The 21,057-nt window shown below is 46.0% G+C and overlaps 1 protein-coding gene across 2 annotated transcripts in view; it reads right to left on the bottom strand.

The window, feature by feature from the left end:
- Positions 1-1,378: 1,378 nt before the first annotated feature.
- The window catches only part of HLF (HLF transcription factor, PAR bZIP family member), a 50,299-nt gene continuing 30,620 nt past the window's right edge, over positions 1,379-21,057 (bottom strand). Inside the window, exons 3-4 of one of the 2 annotated variants that reach the window (XM_047081498.1) lie at positions 7,489-7,709; positions 1,379-2,529 (exon numbers count right to left, since the gene is read on the bottom strand). In XM_047081498.1, the coding sequence (XP_046937454.1) occupies positions 2,314-2,529; positions 7,489-7,709 (437 nt within the window). In that variant the 3' untranslated portion in view covers positions 1,379-2,313. Of the gene's footprint in view, positions 2,533-7,488; positions 7,710-21,057 lie in introns of both variants that reach the window. The other variant, XM_047081497.1, reaches the window with a different exon arrangement.

Here is a 21,057-nt window from a genome sequence, read left to right on the forward strand (position 1 = left end):
TTCTAATGCTCTCGCATTTCCCACCATAATCTGTAGCTCGGGACAAAATGAATATCTAGTAGAAATAGCCTTCTGGTCAGATTTACGGAAACTATGACACTCGACAGAAGCACTGCTGGTGGATGGACAAGGGGACCACCAGGTCATTCAAAGATTAGATACTCTGGAGGCAGGAGACTAGAAAATCCCATTGATGAAAGGGTGTTTTAATCTAGCACAAAACGTATCTTTGCAATAACAGCGGAATCTCTTGACATTACACAACTTGGTGAAACAAAAGAACAATCACCTTTAAGGTCAAAACATCTACCAAATTATAAACCGTACATGTAACACCGGTATCAACCTTATACTGCATAGGACACACGTGCCCACAGAGGGGAACAGAATTGTTTGGGGTGCTTGCAGTGATATTTCATTCCAGAAACTCGTAACTTTGAAGTGAACGTTTTCATGGCAGATGCTTTTCCTAAAAAACACTGTATCAGCCAATAAATATTTGACTAACATCCACTTTGTGCTTCTGGGTGACATTAACTGACTTCTTTCTGAGACCTAATAGGGAACAGGAAAGCTCTTTATATATTTTAGAGCGGGATTCGTCACACCAAGCTTCGATACTGTCATAAAATTTTAATTTAAAGCAAAAAACATGCTGATGTATCAGTGATAGGCTTAAAATATTAAAGACTTCAAAAACCCCCAAGCGCTTCTTCTCTGTACAACACTGATGAATATATATCTTTGCTATATAATTTTAAAACATGGAATAGTTTTCCTCTTCTTTGCTATATATAATATATGTCTTCCAAAATACATTGTCAGTATTTATATCTGAAAAATACTGTACAAAAAAGAACTTCCTATAATTACTCTGTATAAACATTAAACAATTTAATAATCTCTCCTTTTGGTCTATAGTAAACATTTAAATTGATTGGATTAACCACAGTTTACGACAACACCATCCTCTTCTGAGATACACCAGTGTCTTTTACATTCATTTTTCAAAAGTCCTCTTTATAAGAGCACATACTTTCAAAAAAGCAAACGAAATAAGAAACATAAGCTCCAGAATCATTAATTTATGAAGCATTCGAAAATGACACCACTAGGAAAAAGGGTCTTACAAAACATCAACTTATTAACTTAATTAACTGATTTTTAAAAACAGCAAGGTATAATTCACAAAAATATATATATTACCCAAAAACGGGGAAAACTGAATCTTAAGTAATTGTTTTGAATATCAAGAGGGATATGGAAAAAGGGAACTAGAAAAGTGGGGGTGGGGAGCGGAGAAAACAAAAGCAAACATATCAATGTCAAAAGCTGTTCCAAGATGCAATTTTTTTTTTTTTTTTTTTTTTTTTTTGGCTCCTATGCTGATAAATTAATCCCTCGTTCTTAGACCTGGCATTTCCCTCTGCTTCCCTGTCCTGGGGATATTCTGGGCATGCTCAAATGCATTACTGTAATTTTTGTTTTTTAAAAGACAGTGAAATTCTTAGGTAGGGAACATATCCTATGTCCACTAGTAATACTCAGGCAGCATGCTCTAGCGTACAATAGGATTATTGCTTTAGGTACAGACGGTGCAAAAACACACTCTGTGTTCTAGAATAGTACTCTTACTTACCTGGGGTTGGTAGAATTAAAAGGAAACTTAGTAGATAGCAGTAAGTAAATATGGGATCTAATAAATCTAAACAGCACTTGAAATTTGAAGACAATTATCACCAAAACTGAAAATATGAGGAAAGCAACCTATAACTGAAGGGAGAGAGAGAGAGAGAGAGAGAGAGCTGCAGTGTAGTGCTAAGTGATTTTTGCGCACCTTATTAGCATGGTAACTTACAGATTAAACAGAAACAAGAGCTCGTAGTCTTGACAACTGAGATCTACTATTTCACCAGGGCCCTGCTTGGTGGAGCCCAGCAGAGGGTCCCGGAAGAGCAGGCAGGAGCCACCAGAGAGCGACGCGGGAAGGGGCAGGAGGGGGGTTGGAGGGAGGGTCAGGAGACCCCAGGAGGCGTCTCCACAGTCCAGTAAAAACACGGCACCTTTCTTTTTCGGAACTGAAAGATGAGGAGAGGGCTACCTTAACATGGCAAGTGCAAAGGCACGCGCGCGCACCGCGGACCACACGGGAGCAGAAGCGCGCACGCGCGCACACGCACACCAGAATGTGAGTCAGTTGTGTTTACGCCTCTGGTAAAGTGCTGATGTCAGAAAGGTTGGTTCGGATGTGGTGCTATCAGGCGGGAAACACACTGTCCATCTATTGGAAAGCCAGCCCGCAAGACTGCCATCCTACAGGGGCCCGTGCCTGGCCTCGTACTTGGCAAGTATGTTCTTGCATTTGCCCAGCTCCTTCCGCAAGTCAGCCACTTCCTGGCGCAGGGCCGAGTTCTCCTTCTCCAGGAAGGACGCCCGGATTGCGATCTGGTTCTCCTTCAGCCGCCTGGCGTCGCGGGAACGCTTGGCTGCCATGTTGTTCTTCCTGCGCCGGGCCCAGTACTTGTCATCCTGCTCATTAGTCACAGGGGGAAAGAAACAAGATGTTAGATTTCAGCCGCGCGGAGGGGCCCAGGGTGGCGCCCAGGAACCAGGAACCCACGCATCTCACCTCACATCTCCTTCCCTGACAGTCCGTTTGAGTCTGAGACCACTGCTCGGGCGCCATGGCTTCCCTCCCGCAGCGTGGACGCACCTGTCACAGAGTGTCCCTCCTTACTCTCTGCCCTGCAGAGGCCACGCCAGGGGCCACACGAAAGCAAGTGGCTCACCTCACACCCTAAACTACATTCAGATCGCTCTGCTTTCTTTGCCGAATGTTTTAAGAACCCTTTTCTTCCATGGGCGCTCATAGGCTTGTTGGTAGAAGTCCATACGATATTGTTGCAAGGCGACTTGGCAGTATCTATCAACTATTTAAATGCACTACCAATGATGAAGCAACTCATCTTCTAGAATCTGCCTCCACCCATCTGCATGCATGTGCACACAGACAGACACCCCAGGCACAGAATTCTCACTGCGGCATTGTCTCTAATAGAAAGAGATGGGGGAAAACTAATCAGTAGGAGATTTAATAACTACATGACGGTGGAGTCCTACAAAAGGATACTCTGCAGCTGTTACAAATAATGACCCAGCTGAACCAAAAAAGATGTTTATGATCTACCACTATGTGGGTGGAAATGGCAATTTGCTGATAAATATGTATGGCCTCATCCCACTTTGGTTAAAAAATCACAATATTGTATATTCATAGAAAGAGGCCCGGAAGGATTTATACCAAGCTATGAAAAGTGGTGCCTCTAGAAGGGGAATCGGAGGAGGGATGCCAAGGAGAGAAGTAGGATCTTTCACCTTTTCTTTCTGATGTATCCCTTGGTAATCAAAAACAGGAAGAAAAAAAAAAAAAAACCCTCCGCCTGCCACCGATCAGTATGCTCATATTTGGTGGCTAGCATTTAAATGATTTACTCTAATTTCCTGTTTAACTGTTCTCTAGGCCTTAATTCACCTGGGTACTATTTAAATGTGGTCAGTGTGAAAGCAAGGTGTCCTCTCCCCCTCATCTTGCCCCTCCCCTAAAGAAAGGAAAACCTTCCTAGGAAGACTAAGAAATGTGAATCTTCTTTTAGGTCTTACCAATTCATTTATGGAGCCACCTGGTGTGTTTTGCAAACCCCTCTTTCCAGCCACTTGCAACAGCAAATCCCTCCATCCTAGCAAGACTAATACTTGCAGGTACCTGTCACCCAGAATAAGTGAGTTGAGGCCAGTTCTTTCCCTCCCCCAGGATTACAAGGGGCAGCTGGCATTGGAGAAAGTCACATGGCTTGGGACCATGGCTGCAAGGAAGGCCCAAGGTCAGTGGTGTATGCCCATACCTGTCCATTACCCTTGGCAAACATCTGCCCTGCACAAAGACAGAACGTGTGAGACAGAATGCCCGTGCAGGCCCCTTGTGTCAGCCACTCACAACCTGGTAATGTTATTTGTAAAGCACGCCTAGCTTTCTACATGTTTCATAATAGTATCTACCAAAGTGAAAAAAGATCTTCATAAGAGCTGGTACCAGCATCCTTCTTTCAGAGAAGAAGGCTGTCCTTTGAAGAATCCCTGGATAAGTCAGCTCGGGGCAGGTGTGCCGTGGCCATTGGTGGGATTTGTCGTTTGTGCTTGGGAAAGGGGACAAGGGGCTGAAGGAAGGGGGGAGAGGCCTGACCAGCTGGTTGGGGCGAGCAGGGAGGAGCTCGCCCCAGGACTTCACAGGAGGTAGGAAGACCTGAAGGCATATTAACAACAGTGAAGGCTCCAGTTCTGATGGCAGCTGTTCGGTTACTTGGACAGAAGCCCCAATTCCACCACCCTTGGTAGTCTCAGTGAATCCACCACATTCAATGTTCCTTGGGCATATGGTTTCCAAGATCATGCAAAAGAGGGGCTAACTCAGGATGTATCAGTACCCAACATAGAGGAACAGGAGCACAGAGGTGAAGGAGTGCATAAGAATAAGCCCCTGGGAAATGGCAGAAGCTGGGTGAGTGGAGGGAAGGGAAGGGAAGGGGTGTACTGCCATAGGCCACGGACTTGGTGGCATATGACAGGGTATTATGGGCCAGGGGGTCACCAGCTGACCTCAGGGGAACAACCAACATTTCTGTCTCTTAGAGCTCTTCTCACTTGTAAGGTGCTTTCATTTCCCAGCCTCACCTGTCCACGCATGCAGGCGAGCCAGGAAAGCTATCGAGTGGGGACCATCTCAGGTGAGAGGGGAGCTAACAAGAGGAGAGGAGTGGAGCAGAGGATGCAGAAGGCAGGAATGAATGATGGAAGGAGGGGGACCAGAAAAACCAGCTTGCCTCCCTTTGTTACCAGGGCATGGTTGGGGGAGGGGGAAGCAGGATATTGAGTGCCGCTGACAACTTTGGCACCACATTCCTGTCCTCTTCTCTATTCCCAGGTGCAGGTGCCATCTGGCTAGCCGGTTGCCCCCACCCAGCAAGGGCCCACCCAGTCCTGCCCCATCGTCTTTCGGAAGGAAGGTCTCGTGTTTGACAGCGCCTCCCCCAGTCAGCCCCCTCCTGAAAACCAGCGATCCCTTTCTCTTGCCAGACTCGAAGTTCCTTGAGAGTAGGAACACTAACAGTTCTGATTCACCTTGGTGTATCCCCGGGGCTTGGAACATACAAACCTTTGAGATATCTCAGTCAAGTGAATGAATAGACAGTCAAAAGTATTGAGACATCAAGGTGATTAAACCGATTCTCAGCTGGGAATCCTGGTACTGCTTAATTCTCCTGGGGCACGCTAACCCAAAGGAACGGCTCAATAGAGGGGTTCGGGCAGCTGTGGGGAAGACCATTTATTGGCGGGGCTCTTTCACTTGTTTGGTTTGCTCGTCCAATGCTGGGGGCCACAAATATGTCACCCACCCCTAGCTCAGTCCTCTCTACTGGAAGGAAAAATATGTTACAGCTCTGCTTCTTGTTTCACATAAGATCATGGCCTGTGGCCTGAGGCTTCACTCACAACTGAAGAAATCCAAAGACACTTGGCAGGAGAATGTTCCTGCCAGCTACCCACCTGCCATGGGAAAAGGTCAGGCATGGCCATGACAGCAGTACTATGCATAATTCCAACACATACTGTTTTCACAGGGCCTTTTTGTTGCCAAGGTTACCTGGGTTATTGAGCTTGCTCTTTGCTTTGAACTTGTAAATCTGGAGACCTGTGAAGGTTTGGCTGGAAGTTTTATCTACTGCTTAGCATCATCCTTCTGAACTACCCTCTGTTCAAAAGGAAATCCATGCTGCATGGCTCCCCAGTTTAGCTGAAGAGGTGAGCTCGAAAATACACACAGGATTGGGTGGCTAAGATGAGGAAAAGCATCCAGTTGAAAGAAGATTCTCAATTTCCCAGGACCCCATGGCCCCTTCTTATCCTATCTTAGTCTTGACCATCAGTTCCCTGACTTGTTTAGATTTTTTTTTTTAAGTTTTATTTATTTAAGTAATCTCTACACCCAATGTGGGGCTCAAACTCATGACCCTGAGATCAAGAGTTGCACGCTCTTCCAACTGAGCCAGCCAGGCGCCCCTTGTTTAATTTTGTGGAGTGTTTACTATGAACTTTACTCTTTTGATTCTTAGGGTGACAGCCACTGGTTTGTCACCCAAGAGACCCTGCTGTAGCCCTTGTCAAGGCCAACATGCTGCAGTGACCTTTCTGGAAACTAGAAGACTTCCACTAACTAGCAGTGTTCACCTCACTTAACCCTTCTATTTCTCCATTTCTTCGACTGCAAAACAGCAACTTTGGTCTAACGAACCTCTAAGGTCCCTTTCAGCCGACATCTGATGAGTCTGCTACACTCAAGGTAATCTCAAGTATGTAGTCAACAGAAGTGATTTCAATCTGCAGGGTACCTTTTCCTCCAGTGCTCTTTCTAGATGGCAAAAATAGGTAAGAGGTCAAAATTGGTTCCAGGACAACATTCCAAACTCCCATGTTCCCAGCTGACAAGTGACTTTCCATCTGTACCACAGTTAGTTTTCAGAAATGGGGGTCAGAAGTTAGAAAAAGGCTAATTATGCCTGGTGTCAACGCCTCCAACATATACAATCAAATCTCTATTGTCCCTATGATTGGAAGGAAGCATAAACACAAGAAATTCTAAGCCATGGCTAATTAAAATTGTTCTATTTTGGGATTAGTGGACATGGCAAAATTTTGGAAAGAATTCTCATTAAATATCATTAAATGTGTCAGATTAATTTTGATTCTAATTGTATCAGACCTCATAAGGTAAATCTATTTTCCTTTATAAATCATGTGTCCCCTCAACACAGCTGAAAAGAAACAACTTGGAATGAACCTTTTGTTGAGATATTCAAGTGACCGTTATTTAAGATACAGAGTAAACACTGCATATCAACAACATCAGGGAACCCACCAGCTTCCTTGAGAATATCCCACCCAGGTCCTCTGAGGGTGGCAACATGGAGAGAGGTCTTAGCTCTAGCTGTTGGGCTAGAGGGAAAAGGCAGCATTGGTTATCAACAAGTTCCCCGAGGGAAGGTAAGCCTTGGAGAACTATTGGCCCAGATGTCCTCTGCAGATAATTTCCTTTCTCTTTCCAACCCTGAAAGATTTTGGGTTTGGGTTGATTTTATGGGGCTTTCAGAGCGTTCCCTGCAGATAGCAGCAGGTTTGTTTCCTTCATGGGTTGTACATCACGCCAACATTTTTACTGCTTCTTCTTTCTGTGCTATATCAAGACATGAAAGGCATATTTCAGAAGATACCCAGGGAGAAAGCAACTTGCCCACAGTCACATGCCAAGAAACGGGATCAGAAATCACAAGTCTGTGGTTCACTAGCTTGTGTGATCTTCCTAGAGGTCACCCTTTTAATCTGCCTCTTGATCCCACCCTCTGTTTGCCCAAAGCCTGATGACCAGTTCCAATTTACCTTCAGATCATCAGGGATGAAGACTTTACGCGCTTTCTTAATCATGGGCTGTGGCTTCAGTTCTTCCTCAGAGAACTTGCGTTTGCGAGGGTCAAACATTTCCTGGCCAGGGATGCTGGAGAGGGCAAGATCTGCCGGGTCTGGCTCATAACCCACAGGGACCTGGATGGTGTCAGGATCAATGGGACTCGGTGTATTGCGGTTTGCTGGCAACAGCTGACCTGGAACAAGGCAGGAGCTTTAATTCAGGAACACTACCAGCGCCCCAGACAACTCCCTGATGATACTTCGGGATAAGTGGCAAAAGTCTTCAACTTACTTACATATGACTAACACTGTTTATTTTATTCATCCTCACTATGTTACTGAGAACACAGCAGGTTGAGTATGCCTTTACTCATGTCACATCAGGCAAAAACAAAGACCCACACACGTCTGCAAACTATATTTTAAAAATATGGGGCGCCTGGGTGGTTCAGTCAGTTAAGTGTCCGACTTGAGCTCAGGCCATGATCTCACAGTTCCTGAGTTCTAGATGCACACCAGGCTCTCTGCTGTCAGCTCGGAGCCTGCTTCGGATCCTCTGTCCCCCTCTCTCTCCTGCTTCGGATCCTCTGTCCCCCTCTCTCTGCCTCTACCCCACTCTCTCAAAAATAAACATTTAAAAAATTTTTCATGCATTCATTCTTTCCAATAACACATTCGTGGAGCACGAGCTATGTGCCAGGTACTCTGACTTTTACCTTTCTCGTGTTTTCCAGGCAAGTCAAGGAATCAGACCCATCACTAGTCAGTTAGGATATAGTGAAGGTGCTGAGACAGAAGTAAATATCACGTGCTTCCAGAGTGTGGGGGACAGTATATAACACAAAGGAGGTTAGGGACAATTCCTAGAGGTGACACTTGGTGTAATTGCATCTTGAGACAAAGAGTAATTAGCAAAGAAAGGTAATCTAGGGACAAATACAAGCCAGAGGGCTGCCTTTTTGAGGGGCACAGGTGGTCTTGGGTAGCTGTAGCCCTGACTCAGAGCACAAGATGAAGTGGAGAGAGACATAAATGCAAGAGATATGGTCAGGAGGGTGGGCAGTGGGGATGTTATCAAAGGCCCTGAATGTCACTGAAGGATTCTGAGCTCCAAAATGATAAGCAGAGCTGAAATCTGCAAAGAAGATTCAGGCAGCGTGAGGAATGGACCAAAGGATAGACGGCTGGAGAGGGGAGCTCGGCTTCCAGGATGCTGTGAGGACCCACGTGTGCATCTGTGTTGACAGTGGAGACAGTGGGAAGAGGGTAGGTTCAAGAAGCATTTCACAAATCAGAAAAGATGCAACAGAGGGGACCTGACTTCCACTTGAGGGTTCTGCAACCACTGAAACGCACAAATGTCCCCAGAACAACAGGCTTACTGTGCTTTGGAATGTGTCTTACTGGTGAAAGTGAACTTAATGACAGACTGCGATGTTTACGTGGGCAGCTCTGAATCTTCACTTCTAATTTCATCTGAATTTTACAATTGCCCCTTTCACACCCAGAGAATAAAGGAGAGGATACTGCCCGGCTGTATTTGGCACACCGCCCCCCCGCCCCTCCTTCCTCACTGCCAATGGTTGGACAACGTGTGAAATCTCCTTTAGGCTTCATTAAAACCCACCCCAGGTTGAAGCACGAAGCCATGGGCTCCCATTCTAGCTGAACTATTAAGCCATGCTCATCTGTTTTCTGGAAAGGCCTGGTGGGGAGCCTGCAAAATGAATGTTCTGGGTGACCTTTTAGGTCCTCACTCTGCCTGGAGCTCTCTTTGTATCCTGCTTGCCAAAGAGGAAGAGATGGGCCCCCGAGGCATTGGCGGAGGACAGAGATGTCTCATTAGCCAGCCTGCCGCTCAGCTACAGCTTCTAGAGACTGCTGAGTTCGGTATTGGATGGTGTCAAGCTAGATTTGATCTTGTGCCTCTTGACATCGCCTCAGAAAATGAGCCATATCTGAGTCAAATGGGGATTTTATTTTCCCTTTAGAAATTCTCTTTGAACCAGATAACAAAGCTACCCCAATGCCCTATCACTACCAGCACCACTGCACCAGCATCTCCCCCACAACACACACACATGCACACACATGCGCGCACACACACACACGCACACTCATAGGTGTGTACACCCTCTCCTACCCTCTGGAAGCATCTCGTGATTAGTATTTCCCAAACCTAATTGCTGCAAGTTTTTACGTTCTTCTTGAGGACTTTGGAATTCTGTTAATTATTCTATATTGCAATGTTCTCCTTTTTTGCTTCATAAATGTTAAGCTTTACATGCACGCACGCACGCACACACACACACACACCTCTCCTCTACCGGACAACGTGGTCTTTCATGTTTTATCTACTTTATCCCCACCCCTCCTGACCATGGTACCTACTTCAGAGCTTGGCTTCTACCAAGCGTATTCCTCATGTAACGGTGGCCCACTGGGACACTGGGCTCTGAAATTCATTCGTGGACATTCTAACAACAACATAGGCCGAACCTTAGTTGGGCATTCTTTCTCCCCAGCCCTTTCTGCAATGGAAGTAGGTCATGCCTCCCTGCAGAATGCAGAAAACCTACTGGACAGTAGATGAGCTCAACGGCTTCCCTAGCGTCAAACAGCACATGGCAATGGACCTGAGTGAACCTGAGAAACACATCCAAATCCTCTTTCTCCCCAGAGACACCCTTGTGTTTACCTACACTTTCTACTGAGTCAACTCTGCTGGACTCATTTTTCCCCCTTTCATTCCAAAATGTCAACAGTTGGGTAATGGAAAGGAGGACCTTTATTATTTTGTCCTATCTTTGCAGATTTTCAAATGTTTTACATAAGAATTTTCAACCTAAGAATGTATCATTCCATACGTTTTTTAAATTACCAAGGATGTTCACTGTAAAACTATAACAAATGCACAAGTGTGTCAAGAAGTGCTCCTCTCCCCTGCCTCCAGTCCATCTTGCTATTTTTCCCAGAGGTGACTACCCTTAACTGCTTGGTGAAAACCTTAGTTTTTACACATACGATTTAACTCAGTAGGATGATACTACCCACATATCTTAAATTACTTTTTCAACATACCATACACAATTTCACATGTTCTTTTTAATTATTTACTTACTTAAGTTTATTTACTTTGAGAGAGAGAGTGAATGCATGAGTAGGAGAGGGGCAGAAAGAGAGGAAGAGGGGGAGAGAGAATCCCAAGCAGGCTCTGCACTGATAGTGTGGAGCCTGGCACAGGGCTTGAACCCGCAAACCGAGATCATGACCTGAGCTGAAGTTGGACGTGAACCGACTAAGCCACCCAGGCGCCCCTACTTTGTTCTTTTTAAAGGGTTTATAGTCTACCTACTCATTCCCAACTGATGGATTTTTAGGTGTGTATTTTTGTAGAAGAGATTTCTAGAAGTGGGACTGCTCATCCAAAGGGATGTACATTTTATATTTATAAATGTGCTGCTAAACTGTCATTATCTATTTACACTTGTACCAACATTTATGAGTGCATTTCCACACAATTAAATACCAATTGTTAAAATGCTGTCAATTTGAGGGACACAAATATCACTGTTGTTCTAATTTCCATTGCCATCATTACTAGTGAGACTGAACATCTTACATATTTATTATTTATTTCTTCTGCTATACACCACCTCTTCCTTCCTGTCATTTTCCCCCTATGAAATGGATTTTGTTGCTTACTCATTTATAAGGACTCTTTATAGACTGGATGTCATCCTTTCATCTGACTTATCTATAGAAAATAGTTTCTCCATGACTACTGTTTTCTAACTTTGCATATGGAGTTTTTCACTACTGACAAGATCTTACATGGTAATGTAGTAGTATTTTTTTTAGTTTGTTTATTTTTGAGAGAGACAGAGACATAGTGAGTGGGGGAGGGAACAAAAGAGGGCGGGGGGGGGGGGGGAGAGAGAATCCCAAGCAGGCTCCACCACTAGCACAGAGCCTGATGCGGGGCTCAAACTCATGAAACCATGAGATCATGACCTGAGCCGAAACCGAGAATCAGATGCCTAACGATCTGAGCCACCCAGGCATCCCTATAATGTAGTAATATCTTGAAATCTTCTCATTTATGGCTTCTTACTTCCATACCCACCCCCAAGTTATATTATATATGCATACATATCTATCTACCTATCTATCTCTGTGTATTTATTTTTTTAAGTTTATTTATTCTGAAAAAGATGGGGCGCCTGGGTGGCGCAGTCGGTTAAGCGTCCGACTTCAGCCAGGTCACGATCTCGCGGTCCGTGAGTTCGAGCCCCGCGTCGGGCTCTGGGCTGATGGCTCAGAGCCTGGAGCCTGTTTCCGATTCTGTGTCTCCCTCTCTCTCTGCCCCTCCCCCGTTCATGCTCTGTCTCTCTCTGTCCCAAAAATAAATAAACGTTGAAAAAAAAAATTAAAAAAAAAAAAAAAAAAGAGAGAGTGCACATGAGTGGGGGAGGGGCAGGGAGAGAGGGAGAAAGAGAGAATCCCAAGCAGGCTCTGCACTGTCAGTGTATAGCCCATCATGGGGCTCAAATTCATGAAACATGAGGTCATGACCTAAGCCAAAACCAAGAGCTTAACCGATTGAGCCACCCAGGCACCCCAACATGCATATGTATTTGTAGATGTATATTACTCTGTATTTTTCTTTAATATAACTATAATGGATTTATGTTTTCAGAATTGTGAGTCACCTGGAATTTAATTTTGTATACAGTATAAGCAGGGGGTTTACTTAATGTTTTCCAAATGTCTTAATATAATGATCTCAGTAAAGCTGGATATTTGATAAGTCAAGTTTTACACCCCTTATTGTTCTCTTTAGAAAATTTTCTTTGGATGGGCATTGAGGAGGGCCCTTGTTGGGATGAGCACTGGATGTTGTATGTAAGCAATGAATCATGGGAATCTACCCCCAAAACCAAAAGCACACTGTATACACTGTATGTTAGCTAACTTACATATATATACAAATATTTTTTTTCTTTTATATATATATATATATAAAAGAAAATTTTCTTTGGTATTCTTACAGTCTTCAGGATGAATTCTAGAATCCACCTATTAAGTTATATTTAGAGATTTTGAATGAAAACTACATGAAAGCTATGAGTTCAGCTGGGGACAAGTGAGGTCTTTAAAATATTTACTATACAGTCTTACAGTCTTTACAGTCTTACAGTCTTACAGTCTGGTATTCTTACAGTCTTAACAGTCTTACAGTCTTACAGTTTGGTATTCTTACAGTCTTCAGGATGAATTCTAGAATCCACCTATTAAGTTATATTTAGAGATTTTGAATGAAAACTACATGAAAGCTATGAGTTCAGCTGGGACAAGTGAGGTCTTTAAAATATTTACTATACCCCTAGCGTAACTTTCCTTTTTTTTTTTTTTTTTTGGTCTTTTTCTTATATCTAGCAGTTAAGGCTTATAGCATTCTTCATTTTAACTATTCACATTTATTGCTAGGTACATCCCTTAAATGTTTTATAGTAGTTGTTCCTAGTGTAAATTTTCACTTACCTCCTAATTGGTTATTGCTGGCATCTAGGAAGCTACTGGTTTTAAAATGCTGGGTTTTATATCCAGCCACTTTACTCTCTTATTAGTCCTAATTGCTCTAGCATTGCCAGCTTACTTTTCTAAGAGAAAACTAATATAATCTTCTGCCTCTAGGGAAGTTGTTGCTTCCTCTCAATGTTTATAATTCCTACTTTTTATAAAACCTCACTGCATCAGTTAGGCTCTGCAAGACAAGGAGGAGTAAGACAAGTAAATACCGGAGATTCCTGCCTGTCCCAGACTTTAATGGAAAAAGTTTTTAGGACGTCCTCTGAAGTATTAAAGCATGAAGGCCTGTTCCTGCATCCGGATAGCTGCAGCATGACAAACTAAGGCAGTCCCAACATATTATATTGAGAGTTTCTTTTTTTCCTTTTTTAAATCAGGAATGGTGCATGAAATTTCCTCAAAGGCCTTTTTAGAATCTGTTGCGATGATTGTGTGGTTTTCTCCTGTATTTATTAAGTCTGAGCTTGATATTTCTCCAAGGCTTTCTTTGAAAGGTCTATGGGGGACGAGATCAACCCCACGACATAGACTCTGCAGTTTTCTGGTACACTGTTTTCTTCTTTCTAAAAACATCTTGATGAAAGTCACTTCCAAAAGGGCCAGGGAGGATTTCTGGAGGAAAGGATGGAACAAAAGGGCTCAAATCTGGAATAAGATTAGAAATCACCTTCAAACCCAGAACTGGCCTCCACTTCTGTCACAGATTAGGCATGACTAAACCTCCAACTAGTGTAACTGAAGGTCAGCCATTTCTTATTCTTCTATACTTTCACAAGAATTTAGCATCTCGTGTTCAATTGGCCGATTGGCTAGAAGTCAGCAATGAATGGGAACAGCAGTGATCTGTGTCCTTATCTCTTCTCAAGTCAACAGTTTGTTTAATTGATGGCTGCCTCAAAGTAGTCGGTTATAGCTGTATTTGCTATTTCGTCCTCAAGGCTAATTGCAACACCTCCAATCTTTCTGTTGTGCTTCTTGTTAAGTAAATAAAACCTTACATCTGCAGCAGTAATGGCAGGACAAATAGTACTCCAGTGTTTATCACTGACAAGCATTATTCTCTATAAAGGAAGGCTGAGAAAAGAGAAAGTAATCTGGTTTTGGCCAAAGTGTTCTCTATTAGCACTGATGGGTGAACTTCCTTGTGATTTGTTTGGTCCCACATCTTGATCCAGAATCTTTCTCTCCTCCCCATAACCAGTTTGTGGTCTGTTTGCTTGTCATCACCTCCTGGACCCTGGGTGGTCCTAATTTGAATCAGCACCATTTACCCTCTCTGCACCCACGGTTTTCAGAAGAAAACTGCCATGGGGGGCACAGCCTAGTTCACTACAAAACACACCTGCTTCTGAGAATCTCTTAGAGTACAGGGAGCCAATTAACTTAGAAGACTGTAGTAACACTAGAGGGTCCCTAAAGAGTGCTCACAATATGTATAGAGATTAAATAAAACTCTCACAAGTACATCCTAAGGATATGGGCTTCCTGGACATGGAGGCCAATTAGTTGGGCTCTGTTCCGATGGCAGGAACCTATTCTCTTGTTCATCAAGCAGTCTGCAAAAGCAGCTACGTGCTAATGGATAAAGGTCTCACCCTTCCCTCTACCCATGTTCCATTCCATGTGACTTTGCAGTTCCAGGCAGAGTCTATCTCCTTACCCCTTGAATCTGGGCTGGCCTTGGGACTTGTACTGCCCAACACAGTGTGGCAGATGTGGCAGTGTCAGTTCCAAGGCTGGACCTAAAGAGGCTTTGCATGCTCCTACCTCTTCTCTCCAGCACTTGGCACAAATATGCTCAGTCCAGCCTCCTAGGGAGTGAAGGGCACATGGCCAGGCTAGGTCAGCTCCCTCGAGGTGTGAGTCCAGCCCTGATCAGCAGAGCCATCTGACCAACCCATAGCATTTCCAAGTAGGTAAACAATAAACCTTCATGTGTGCATGCTACTGGGTATCTGCAACTACCTGGTAAATACAATCAGGAGAACAGAAGACTGATCTGCAGAGCTGGGCTACTGCATACAGGGAGATGCTTATACAATAGCGTAAATAGCACAGCAGGGTTTTTCAATGTATGGGGTAGTGGTTAAACTGTGAAGTGAGTCAGACTTGGGTTTCAATTCTGATTCTGCCATCAGTATGGTATCAACTTGGGTGTTTGTGAATAAAGGACCAGAAAGAAATACCCCCTCCCCCATTTCCTAATAAGGTCTGCTTTAAGGAACAGAACTATTGGGGGGTGCCTGGGTGGCTCAGTCAGTTAAGCGTCTGACCTCGGCTCAGGTCATGATCTCACAGTTTGTGGGTTCGAGCCCCGCATCGGGCTCTGTGCTGACAGCTCAACCTAGAGCCTGCTTTGGATTCTGTGTCTCCCTCTCTCTCTGCCCCTCCCCCACTCACATGCTTTCTCTCTCTCAAAAGTAAATAAACATCAGAAAAAAAAAAAAAGGGAACAGAACTATTGGTGTCTCCCCTTCCCCCCCTCTGGCTTTTTTAAAATTTCCCTCTCTGAGTTTCTTCATCTGCAAATGAAGATTACTATGCCAGCCTCATGGGGTTGTGTGAACAATGAATGAGATAATATGTGTATAAATAAAGTGCTTAACACAATGCATAGTACCTGGAAAGTACTCAATAAATGATCTATATATAAATACAATTACAAAGTAGATGCTATAATCACAGATGGTTAAAAAACATGGAACAGGCTGTGCCCCCTTGTCCAAGCCAGCCCAGTCTCCCCGGAACCACTGCCACATCCCCCTAGCTGCTCCTTTTCCTTCCATTCGTGTCTCCACAATGCACTCTCCACGCAGCTACCAGAAGGTATTCTAAAAATGCAGACCTATGCAGGGCACTCCCCCATACCAAAACCCTCCCAAGGCTTTCCATTGCCACATATGATAACATTCAAGACTCCCCCTCACTCAATATGCTTAGCCATGCTGGCCTTCTTTCTACTCACAGAGCCCAAGTAGGACCCACCCGGGCCTTTGTACTTAGCGTTCTCTCCCCCTAAACCGTTCCTCCCCTGCTCTCTGCCTGCCTGTCCTTTTGCGTCATTTAGACACCAGCTCTCTGCATCTCCTCTGTCCTCTGACTCCCCCCCCTCCCAGCACTCGGCCTTTCCAACCACCCATCCCATCACCTTTACAATATCTATCTCGCCCAAAACTGTCTTTTCTACTTCCTTGACATTTGGTGACCACCCCCCTCCACCTGTACAGAAGCTCCACAGGATGGAGACCTTGTCTTATTTGCTGCCCTGTCCCCAGATTCTACAGGCAGCCTGCATCCGGGTGGCACACAGAGCACACTCTGGAGTAACCAGAAATAAAGACTCCTAGATCCTAACAAGGACTATTTGGGGACACAGGGGCTATTTTTTTTCTTTTTATTATATTTTTGCAGGTTGTCTATAGTGAGCACCTTTCACTTTCAAGGTCAGAAACTAAAACCTTATTTTTTAAAGAATGGACTTTGCTACACTTCATACATAATATTTTCAGGAGCCCATGTTAGATGTGGTTGAGAGAAGACCATTTGAGTCCCTAGAAAGGAAGAAGAGAAGGAAGAGGAGAAAGAACAGACCAAAGAGGGAGAAGAGAATGGGACAGAGGGAGAACAGGAAGGGGGAGAACAAGGAATTAACAAGCTAAAGCAGGAATACAAGGATGAATGAAAGAAAAAAATGGAAGAAGCGGGGAAGGAAGGAAAGGAAGAAGGGAGGGAACATGAAAGGACAGAAAGGCATAAAAAAAGAAAGGAAGAAAGAAAGAGGGTGAGAAAGAAAAGATTTAGCTGAGGACTGAAATGGGAAATGTCCTTCTAGACCCCAGCTCCTGGGAATCCATCATGACCCTAACACTCTTCAAGCGTCCTGAGCCTTATACAGCAGATACACTGACGTTAAGGCAAAAACGAATCTCACACACACACCCACCCACCCTTGTGTCAGATTCAGACAAGGTTCCAGTAAGTGCCGTCCATGACTGCTGAACAGATGCACCAAAAGGCACGCTACAAAGATGGCTTTGATATAAGTAGCTCTTTTCCTGCAACGCCCTGAGCACAGTAACAGACTGTCAACAGAAATATGGGACCATCAGTGAGCATCTCCTGGAGTCCGTGGGCTGGTAGCCGGGCCTGCCCCACCCACGGGTAAGCAATGTCAGCGATACGGCTGATGACTGGGTGGGGCCCTTACTCTCCACCAGGCCCCTCTGATGGGTGGCCTCATTTAATCCTTACCATGGCTGCATGAATGTGGAATTATTAGTATCCCCATTTTCCTGACATGGAAATAAAGGGATGGAAACAGTTTAAGACAAGCTCGGCGGTGCTAAATAATTTGCCAAAGGTTGCCCAACTATCAGATGAAACAGGGACTCATCTTCTGATTTTTCTGACTCTGAAACCCAGGTTTTTAACTGTGTAAATGCCCCAGAAGTGGGGGCCAGAGAGCCTAACCCTGGGCCAGTGGAAAGCAAGGGACTTTGCGCTTCCGGAGTGAGAGTCCTGCGTCAGGACCCGGGCTTGGAGCCTAATGTGCAACACTGAACTGACCCCTTAGCCTGCCCCACGGGGGTAGATTGTGTCCCACATTTTATGGATGAGGAAATTTTTGGTCAGAGAGGTGAAACCACTTGCATAAAGTCATGCAGCTAAAAAGCTGGGGGGAGGGGCAAAGGTTGGGTAGAGTTCAGACTCCAAGTCCACTTGATCCACAGTGGACCCATGCCCTTTCTACTCTGCTTTCCTCTCAATGGGACAGAAGAGGATAAGAAGGACTCTGAGGGTTCCCTTCTCTCTATCCTGACATGTGCAAGCAAGATGGACCCCCAAAGGGGTGGGAATAGCCTCCTGTCATGGACAAGAGCCCCCAGGAAGTTATGGCCGGCCAACCACTATTTTCCTCTCCCTCCTTCTCTCCCCTCCCTCCCCTCCTCCACTACCTCAGTCCCCCTGAATGGCCAGCCTATGCTAAGGGCACGTCTGCCTTTGACAACACCACTGCTGGCCACGGGGTCAGGGCTACTGTCCACACTATGTCTCGCTCACTGGCATCTTAACGAGCTTCTGGATATCCAGAGACCATGCCTCACAAGAAGAAGGGCAAGGATTCCTGGAAGGGAGGGTGTGTAACATACTGTTGTGTGGATATGAAGGTTGCCTTGTGGGGGAAGCGTGTTTTACATCTATACCCTTAAATTATCACTATGCCAATTAGTGCTTGGCCTGGGCTTAGGCAAAGAAAGTCAGCTGGAACTCTGTTTCTGAGGCTCAGCTCTGGCCTTCATCCCTCTGCTGTGACCTGTCCTGCGAGTCAGCACGGTTCATCAGAAAGCTCAGACACACTTGGACTCATCATGGCTTTGCCCCTAAATGGCTCTGTGGCCTGCAGCTGTCGCTGCACATGCAATTTCGTTCTCTCCTCTGCTGTGTAGGGCTGGATGGGGTGGGCAGCAGGCCGGAAAGCAAGTCCCCGTGTCCCTCCCTCATGCGCCCCAGTGCCTGCTCTCCTGTAGCTGCAGCCCAGGCGACCGTGTCCCCCCATGTGACCCTAGGGCCAAGACAAGCACTCTGCCCTGAGGTTGTGCAGCAGTACCCGAAATGGCCCTGACTTGACTCGGCAGCTCCTAACTTGGCAGGAGCCGGGACCAGATTAACGAGGCCTCTCATTCCAAGGGTGTTTATCATCATGCCTCTTGCCAACGGTGTCAGCAAGAAAGCTGCCTCCTTGAACTGACAGGAAGGTGAGGCCAGAGGAGCTCGTAAGTGCAGCCTGTTTCAAGTCAGTCAAGTGGGGGGCAGAAGTTTCAGCTAGTGGTCAGAGCACACATGGGCCTACTGGCCTTCTCGCCATGGCTCCTGAGACAGAGCACCCTCCACCTCCTCTCCTTGGGGCCCGTGGCCTCCCCCCGTCCCTGCCACAGCACCTCAGGGTGCAGAGGAATAAAGCCGGGCTGGAAACGAACTCGGTGTCAAAGACTGAGGCCCAAGTGAGGCACATTTCCGATCGGGCCACACTGGCCCAGGGCGGGTATGTAGGGTCGTGAATGGGTAACAGGAGGCACTGTCTTCTTCCCACACACTCATGCCCCTGCCCCCACTCCACCCCAAAGCTCTGGCGCTACAGCAGGGGAAGATCGGGCCCCCTGGTTTCTTCTGTGGGTGCAGGGAATGCACGGTGGGGTAAAGACCCAGGAACTGGAAGGTTAAATCCCAGCCACCTGCTGGCTAGCTCAAAATCTTTGGATCGCTTTGTGCTCCAGCTATCCCTTCTGGAGGAGGGCAGGCCCTATCCCTCCTGAGGCTGCCATTGTGACCATGGGAGTGGCAGACAATGGCCATCTCAAGTCTCCCTGCAGCTCCACGCACTAGACACTAAGCAACAAGAAACACGTGGAGAGGACCAAGTGGACACTGAAGTCCAGTGTGTGCTCACCGTGGGCCCCTCGTCGGACCCCTGCCACGGGCTGCATGGTGGTGGGGAGGGGGGGATGCAGTTAAGATCGACCGCGTTCCACAGAGGAGCAGTAACGGGCAGGGGCTCCCGCTCGCACTGACTGTTGCGTCTGGACCTAGTTCGACAGCATGTTGCGTCTCTTGGGCCTCAGTGCACCCTCCCGAGGGCCCTGGGAGGCAGGCAGAGCCAATGGGCATGTTTTCCAATGGAGAAAGCCACTAAGGGATTTACCTGGGTCCCTGTAGGATGGGGCTACTTTCTGATCAAGCAGCGAAACAAGCTCTCGAAACCTGGAGTCTATTTTCAGAGGCTCTTTCCATTTTTAATGACAATGTGCACCACTTGAATCAGCACCACCTAGGTCCCCGGAGTCTCTTTAATTGTCTGAGTTGGTGAAAATGTGCAGGCCTAGTCATTTGAAACCGGCAGTTTCCAAGATGCTGCCATGGCGTGTTATCAAACTGTCTATTCTCCTTTGGGCTATGTTAAATTTTTTGTTTGGATTGAGAGGAGGGAGTGAAACAGGAGGCCAGATAAGTGGCGAGGTTGCTGACGCTCCCGGAGAACCCAGGAGCCCACGGCAAACAAAGGGCCCACACTGTCCCTGAACAACACCCTTCCTCCTCTCCCCAACCCCCAAACCACAGCAAACAAACATAGGAAGAAAAACAGGATTGTTTTAAAGCCTGAGTTTCCGGATGAACACGAATAGGATTCAGGTGTGTCTGTAGTTCTGCAGCTTCTCAAGGAGATTCACAAAAATTCTTTCCTGTGCAAGACTCCAAGCTGAGCACCCAAAAGTAAACATGCTTTTCCAGAGTCTCCTTGCCTTGGCCCTGGGCCAGGGCTCTGTGTGGCTGGCTCCTACCAAAGTTCACAGAGTCCTAGCCTGATCCGGTCGTCACTGCACATTGCCCCCAGTTCTCACTGTCACCTCCACCTCAGGGTGTTTAGGCCAAACCCATTCTCCACACTCCCAGGGATCATCAGCCTCTCGTGCTGGCCAACTGTCCATTTCTCCGTTCTATCAGGCTTTGAATATTAACCAAAGGCCTCTCACATGGGAAGGAGAAGTGAGCCACACATCTGAATCCAAAGACTCCATCAGTTATGGAAACCTTGGGGAGACTCCCTGGGCTTCCCTTTGACCACCCATTAAATAACGGGATGCAAGGTTGGAATGACAGTAAAGGCTCATTCCAGCTCTGGCAATAAATGATCCCTGAAGCTCCAGGGAGGTTTTCCTTTGTGGTTTAAGTCCTTGTTTTAGGCCAGGTGCGGGCCCTTCTACTAAGGACTCCGACAATCTCAATACCTTCTGGACTGGTCTCTCTGACACCTGCTATCCTGTCTGCCAATACAGCCACCAGGTTACTCTTTCTAGAACATCTCCAGAATCAACAGTAGCCAATGGCTCCCCACTGCCTCCCATTTCTAAACTCTGAGAGTGAAGGCCCTCCTTATTCAGGCACACTGCCCTC

Source organism: Lynx rufus, unplaced genomic scaffold (genome assembly GCF_022079265.1).
Source record: "Lynx rufus isolate CCGP_SWC_20201006 ecotype Redwood Valley unplaced genomic scaffold, mLynRuf1.p SCAF_18, whole genome shotgun sequence".
NCBI classification, from domain to species: Eukaryota; Metazoa; Chordata; class Mammalia; order Carnivora; family Felidae; genus Lynx; species Lynx rufus.